Raw genomic sequence first — 7500 nt, 5'->3', positions numbered from 1 at the left:
TTACCATACCGTACCTTGCCATACCGTACATTACATTACCTTACCTTACCTTTCCATACCGTACCGTACATTACATTACCTTACCATACCATACCATACCGTACCGTATATTACCTTACCTTTACCCGTACCTTTACCGTACCTTCATTACCTTACCTTACCTTACCTTACCTAACGAAACCTTACCTTTACCTAAACACGAATTAAATTGAGGCGTAGTGAAGGTTTAATAATTTTCTCTCTCTCTCTCTCTCTCTCTCTCTCTCTCTCTCTCTCTCTCTCTCTCTCTCTCTCTCTCTCTCTCTCTCTCTCTCTCTCTCTCTCTCTCTCTCTCTCTCTCTCTCTCTCTCTCTCTCTCTCTCTCTCTCTCTCGTTTATTTGTCTTTCATCTTTTTCATCTCTTCTTTTCCTTATTTCCATCATTTTTTGCTTTTCTCCTCATCTTTTTATCTCTCGCCTTCTAAAATTAGACTATTATCATTATTATTATTACTATTATTATATTATCATTATTATTATTATTATTATTATTATTATTATTATTATTATTATTATTATTATTGGTGGCGTGTGGATGTGATAAAGTATTCCTGGGATTATTTATTTATTTATTTATTTTATTTATTTTTTTTTAATGGCTTGATTTGATGGTGGAATTATGATAATGGTAATGGTAATGGGTGAGTTTGAATTTATTGTAATGGTTTGTGGAGTGGCATTGCATTATTCATGATTCTTCTTACTCATTGTGTGTGTGTGTGTGTGTGTGTGTGTGTGTGTGTGTGTGTGTGTAAAATGTCCTGATGTTTTACTGTGGTGGTGGTGGTGGTGGTGGTGGTGGTGATGGTGATGGTGGTGGTTAGTTGTAAAGTTGTGAATGAAACAGACCAGGTAACTTTTGAGAGAGAGAGAGAGAGAGAGAGAGAGAGAGAGAGAGTGTGTGTGTGTGTGTGTGTGTGTGTGTGTGTGTGTGTGTGTGTGGCAGAGAAAGAGGATGTGTGTGTGTGTGTGTGTGTGTGTGTGTGTGTGTATGTGTGTAGTGGTTGTCATGGTGACTTCAGTGGCGGCGACAGACACACACACACACACACACACACACACACACACACACACACACACACACACACACACCGTTTATTGGTCATCCCGACAGACCATCTCTTGTGATTGGCCAGCCAGACAAACACTCACTCCTGATTGGTTGGCTGGAATAAATACTGGCCGCTGATTGGTGGACAGCTCTTCATTCCGGAACTTGTTATGTTGTATGAAAGTGTCATGTTTTCACCTTTCCTTTAATTAGAGAGAGAGAGAGAGAGAGAGAGAGAGAGAGAGAGGATTTAGTTCTGTCTTTCCGGGTTCGTATCAAATAATAATAATAATAATAATAATAATAATAATAATAATACATTACAGCACGGAAGAAAAGAAAGAAGAGAAGAGGAATAAAGATAATGAATATATAAAAGACGAAGATGGCGACGAGGATGAAAATAGGAAAAGAAAAGACGAAGATAAACGCGAAGATAGAGAAAGAAAGATGATGAAGAAAGGAAAAGGACAAAGACATGAAAAAGGAAAAAGGTTAGTAGTAGTAGTAGTAGTAGTAGTAGTAGTAATAGAAGAAGTATTAGTAGAAGTAGTAGTAGTAGTAATAGAAGTAGTAGTAGTAGTAGTAGTAATAGAAGAAGTAGTAGTAGTAGTAGTAATAGTAGTAGTAAGTAGTAGTAGTAGTAGTAGTAGTAGTAGTTCATCATATCCACTATTTTCTCCCTAATGACTGTTGACCAACGGAGATGAATGGCGACAAGTGATGGTGACCGTGGTGTAGAGAGGTGGTGATGTAGTGGTGATGCATGGTGAGTGATGATCATGGCGAAGAGTGGTGGTGAGTGAGGCTGTGAGTGGTGATATGGTGATGTAGATATGAGACTGAATTGGTGATGCTCGGATGGTGACTAATATGGTGTTGGTGAAGATGATGGCGATGTTTGTGATGATGGTGACAGAAGAGGCAAGGAATTGTGGGGAATGGTGATGAAAATGGTGGTGAGTGATTGAGTGTTTATTCAAGTGATGGTGGGAAGATGGACACACACACACACACACACACACACACACACACACACACACACACACACACACACACACACACACACACGAGAGAGAGAGAGAAAGGTGGACAATACATCCTTTCTCTGTATTGCCAATAATAACAAGAATAGCTCTCACCCTTCCTCCTCCTCTCTTTCCTCCTCCTCCTCCTCCTCCTCCTCCTCTCTGTCATCTTCCTCTTTCTTGTTTTATCACTTCGTTCCTCCCATGTTATTTCTTTCATGTTCTCTTTCTCTTTCTTTTCTTATTTTTTCTTTCTTACCTCCTTCCTTTCCTCGTTCTTCTTTCTTCCATTCATTCTTACGGCTTCTATTCTTCTATCTTCCTTTTCCCCCCATTCTCTCTCTCTCTCTCTCTCTCTCTCTCTCTCTCTCTCTCTCTCTCTCTCTCTCTCTCTCTCTCATATCGACAGTATTAATTATTGTTGTTGTTCTTTTAAGTCAACTAACTGTGGTATTCTTCAGGGATCTCTTCTGTCTCCCTCTTTCTTCCTTCTTTTTCTTCGTAATTCTTCCGTCTTGTCTCCTTTCGTAATATTTTTGCTTTTCATTTTTCTTTCTTTTTCTCCTTTATTCTTCTTTCGTGTTTATTTTTTTTTTTTATATTTCCTTTTTTGTTTCATTTTCTCTTTTTTTCTTTTCTTTATTTCCTACTTTGTTCTTCTTTCGTGTTTATCTTTTATCATTTTTTTTTTTTTTTACAACTGTTTTATTTTCTGGTCCTTCCAATGTTTCCTTTCCACTCTTTCCTGTCCCACTACTTCTCTTCTTCTTCTTCCTCTTCCGTCACTTTCACAGCATTTTCTTCCTTACCAGTTTTTCTCGTAACTCTAATCTTCCTTCTCCCTCCTCCCTCTATCTCCCTTCCTTCATTTCCACCTGCCTCTCCTCCATTCCTCTACCTCCACCTTCCTCCTTCCACTTACCCTCTCTGTCTCCCTTCCTCCACCTCCACCTCCATCCCTCCCTCCCTCCCTCCCTCCACACACACATCCATTCATCCTTGTGGAATAAAATAGTACAAGCGACATTTCCATAACAATTAGAGAGAGAGAGAGAGAGAGAGAGAGAGAGAGAGAGAGAGAGAGAGAGGGGGGAGGGGGATGGGACATAAAAAGACACATTTTGTATTGTCAAAATATATTGGTTAGCACAAGAGTACACAATTGACATCTGTATACACACACACACACACACACACACACACACACACACACACACACACACACACACACACACACACACACACACACACACACACACACACACACTATACACTTAATATTGAGTGGACACTTATAATCTACGTGTACAAGTACATACAGAGTTAATAAAGAGGTATATTATTACTTTTATGTTCGTGTGTGTGTGTGTGTGTGTGTGTGTGTGTGTGTGTGTGTGTGTGTGTGTGTGTGTGTAGCTTATCGCCCGTGTGGGAGAGAGGAGCGAGAGAAAAGGAAGGGAGAGAGCAGAGAGAGAGGGACAGAAAAGACACCAATATAGAAGAGAAATAGTGAGAAAAAGAGAGGGAGAGGGGCAAGTGAGGGACACCTGTAGACAAGTGAGGGGACAGTGAGGGGAAATGTTGGTGCAGTCTCTTTGTACAGTAGAAAAATACGTGAGGAATCTGATTAACACTCTCTCTTTCAGTTCACACGTAGCAAAAATAGCCAGTCAATGTTCAAATGTCACAAAAATATTCCTTTATGTACAGTTTGCCTTGTAATGTTTTCTTTTTTCTACTTTTCCTATTTTTCCATTTTTCCTTGTTTTCTACTTCATAATTATTTAGCGTAGGATTTTAGTTTCTCTCTCCCCCCCGTCTCTCTCTCTCTCTCTCTCTCTCTCTCTCTCTCTCTCTCTCTCTCTCTCTCTCTCTCTCTCTCTCTCTCTCTCTCTCTCTCTCACCTTTTTTTTCACTGTTTTTAAATTTGATCTTTTTTTTATATTCACACATTGGTTGGTTTTCTGCCCTTCTATTTCTTTTTCATTTGTTTTCGCTCTTACTTTTCTTTTTTTTTATCTGGTTTCGTTTACTTTTTTTTTCTTTTTCATTTGTTTTCGTTTTTACTTTTTTATGTTTACGTTTTCACTTTTCTTTCTTTTCCTTTATTTGTTTTCGTTTTTACTTTTCTTCTTAATTTACTTTATTTTTTTTTCTTGTTTTTTTCGTTCTTACTTTTTTTTTTCTTAACTCAATAACTTTTTTTCATTTTTTTCATTTTTATTTCAAGCAAGCATTTCGTCTCTATTAATTCTTCTACCTTCATTTTTTTCCTAATTTTCTATCTAATCTTTTCACTTGTATTTAAAATATTTTCACCCTCTTGAATTCTTCTTCTTCTTCTATATTGGCATTTTTTTTTATTTTCTTCTTCGATCAGCACACCCACGTGACATTTTTTAATCATTTCTAATTTTCTTTACATCTTTTTCTAATCATCATCATATCTCGTTTTCTTGGCATTTTTTCTATTTATGAGTACATCCACGTGACTTTTATAATCATTTATCCTTTTCTTTCCACTCTTTCATATTTGTGTGTTTCATTTCCTTCTATTCACGTTAAACATTCATTCATTCATGTGTCTTCACTATTTTTAGGCTTTTCATCTCAGTCTTAAGAGGGAAAAATTGGGAAAACTGTCATAAGAGGAAAACTGTTTTAAAGAGGAAGCTGTCATAAGGGGGAAAACTCAAGGGGGAAATTAAGAAAACTGTCTGGGAAAATTGGGGAAAACTGTCATAAGGGGAAAACTCAAGATGGAAAATTAAGAAAACTGTCTCTATCTTACTTTTTTCTCCTTTTCTTTAACTTTTCTTCATTATATATTCGTTCGTTTCACTTTTATTCCATTTTTCTTTTTTCTATCAAATTTTTCACGTCTTTCGTCTCATCCGTGTGTTTCTCTCTCTTTTCATTGATTTTCCACCTTTATCGTCGTCTTTCCGTTTCTTTTCCCTGTATTTTTTTTCTTTTTCGTCCGTCATTGATTTCTTTTCATTTTTCCATTTCCTTTCGTTTCTTTTTCCAATTTTCTCTCTCCTTTATTGATTTCCACTTCTTTTCATCCCGTCCCATCATTTTTTGTCTTTCATACGCCATTTTATTTCCACCACCTCTTTCGCTATTTCCTTTTTTCTCTCCTTTTTCTTCCTCCCCTTCATCTCTCTCTCTCTCTCTCTCTCTCTCTCTCTCTCTCTCTCTCTCTCTCTCTCTCTCTCTCTCTCTCTCTCTCTCTCTTTCATCATTTTCTTCCTACATTGGTTCAATTATGATTTTTTTCCCCTCAAAACTACCCTTAAAATTTTCCTTGATGTTATTTTTCCTTGTTTCCTTTGTTTCTTTATCCTCATTCCCTGTTCTCATTATCGTTTGTTGTTTTTTTCTTGTTCCTCTTTATTCTTTTCCACTTATCTTTTTTTCCTTTATTTCCAGTTTTCCCTTGCCATTGTTTTTTTTTCTCGTTTTCCATTTTTATTTCATTCACTTTCCTCCTTCCTTCCTATTTTCCATGTTTTTCCTTTTTCTTTTATTCTCCCTATCATTAATCCTTTCTCATCTTTATTTTCCAATACTCCTATTTTTTCTATTTTCTCACTTTTCCCTGTTTTTTCCCCTATTCTCCATGTCTTTTTTATTTTTTTCCTGCTATCCTTCCCATCATTTCTCATGTTCATATACTTTTCTCCCTTCTACACCTCATATTTTTTTCCATTTCTCTCACTTTTCCCCTGTTCCACATACCATTCTTTCCTATTTCCCCTCTTCTCCACATCGTATTCAATAATTTCCACTTCTTCCTTGTTTTCCCTTTTCCTGCGTTTTTTCCAGGTCTCATTCCAGTGTTTTTCCAGGTTAAATCACTTTTTTTAATCTTTTTTGCAGGTCCAGCGGTTCAGAGTGGCTTAGCGGACCCCGGTTACGGCGCAGTATTAACGCGATGAAGCGCATTAAAGGTGAAGGCAGTCACGGGAACACAGGTGAGGGGAAAGAGGGGAACGGGGGAGGGTGAGGGGAAAAGAGGGGTAGGGTGAGGGAAAGGTGCGTGGGAAGGGGAAACTGGAGTGTATGTTTGTGTGTGCGTGTGTGTGTATTTGAATTTAATTGAGTTTCGTTGTGTGTGTGTGTGTGTGTGTGTGTGTGTGTGTGTGTGTGTGTGTACATGACTTACGGTAAGGAAATAGACACAAACAGACAGGCAAACGGACAGAAAAGCGTGTGTGCGTACTTACAGGGGCTTCAAACTGTACGTAGACACACACACACACACACACACACACACACACACACACACACACACACACACACACACACACACACACACACACACACACACACACACACTTATGCATTTATTTCCAACATGATGAGGAACGAAATAAGCTTAGGACATTTGGGAGGAAAGGAGGAGGAGGAGGAGGAGGACGAAGGGAAAGGAAAGGAGGATTGGAGGGGCGTGGGCGGGGGCGGAGGCGAAGGTGGGGGGGGAGGAAGAGGATTATAAGGCTCATAGAGAAGGATTTCCTGCCACGCTCGAGGGAAATCTACCTAAGTCCCTTCGCAAAGTGCTTCGAGGCAACAAAAAAGAATAAAAATGATGAGAAATGGAGATGCGGTAGTGTGGAGGCGGCGGCGGTGATGGTGGTGGTGATGTAGGATGGGTGATAGTCAATGGTGGCGGTGGTGGCGGTGGTAGTGGTGGCGGTGGTATTAGGGGTGTTAAGGGATAATTGATTGATAATGAAAGGTGATTGTTGTTGATGGTGAGTGACGGTGTGTTGTGATGCGCTAAGAGGGAGGGAGGAAAGAGAGGAATGGTGGGCGAGGGGACAGAGGGAAGGTGATGGGCGGCGGGTGGCAGGCGGCAGGATGGAAGGGGCTCGGGATCAGCATACAAGTTAATGAGAAGCAGCACGGGGTGGGCGGCACTACAGGTGGGAGGTGATGGGCCGCCCGTTGAGGAAGGCGTCGTCGCGAGGTTGCAGAGGGCGTCGGGTGGCCGCCAGGGGCATGGGACTGACCTCCCCGGGACCACCCTTAGGCGTCTTGGCGTCCTGAGTGGGCCTGGGGGAGCGCGGCGGCAGGGTGGAGCCGGCGCGGCGGCGTGGGAAGAGAGAGTTCTCCACCATGAGGACGTTGTTGACGTCTCTGCGGGCGGCGCAAGTGCACGCCTTCAGGAAGCTCTTCTTGAAGTTGTCGCTGAGGAAGGCGTACAGGATTGGGTTGATGGCAGAGTTGATGTAGGAGAGAGACGAGGACACGATGAAGAGGATCACCATGAAGCGGCTCTGCACCTGCTTGTCCACGCTGTTGGTGAGCGCCAGCTGCAGGGCCCAGTAGGGCAGCCAGCACAGCACGTACACCGTGATCACCGTCAGCACC

The 7500-nt window shown here is 40.7% G+C and overlaps 1 protein-coding gene and 2 long non-coding RNA genes across 8 annotated transcripts in view; 2 read left to right on the top strand and 1 right to left on the bottom strand.

The window, feature by feature from the left end:
• The window catches only part of LOC123507255, a 39239-nt gene extending 39184 nt beyond the window's left edge, over positions 1-55 (top strand). Inside the window, exon 3 of the long non-coding RNA XR_006675632.1 lies at positions 1-55. This exon is cut by the window's left edge and continues 212 nt beyond it. This is a non-coding gene — a long non-coding RNA (uncharacterized LOC123507255).
• A 1470-nt stretch (positions 56-1525) lies between these two features.
• LOC123507143 overlaps positions 1526-7500 on the top strand; it is a 29239-nt gene continuing 23264 nt past the window's right edge. For both annotated transcript variants that reach the window (XR_006675598.1, XR_006675597.1), the window contains exons 1-2: positions 1526-1584; positions 6004-6098. This is a non-coding gene — a long non-coding RNA (uncharacterized LOC123507143). The remainder of the gene's footprint in view (positions 1585-6003; positions 6099-7500) is intronic.
• Positions 6743-7500, bottom strand: part of LOC123507141 (somatostatin receptor type 2-like) — a 70783-nt gene continuing 70025 nt past the window's right edge. For all 5 annotated transcript variants that reach the window (XM_045259756.1, XM_045259759.1, XM_045259757.1 and 2 more), the window contains one exon: positions 6743-7500. This exon is cut by the window's right edge and continues 1039 nt beyond it. In XM_045259756.1, coding sequence (XP_045115691.1) covers positions 7047-7500 — 454 coding nt within the window. In that variant the 3' untranslated portion in view covers positions 6743-7046.

This window comes from Portunus trituberculatus, chromosome 21 (genome assembly GCF_017591435.1).
Source record: "Portunus trituberculatus isolate SZX2019 chromosome 21, ASM1759143v1, whole genome shotgun sequence".
NCBI classification, from domain to species: domain Eukaryota; kingdom Metazoa; phylum Arthropoda; class Malacostraca; order Decapoda; family Portunidae; genus Portunus; species Portunus trituberculatus.
This window is presented reverse-complemented; position numbering and strand designations above follow the sequence as displayed.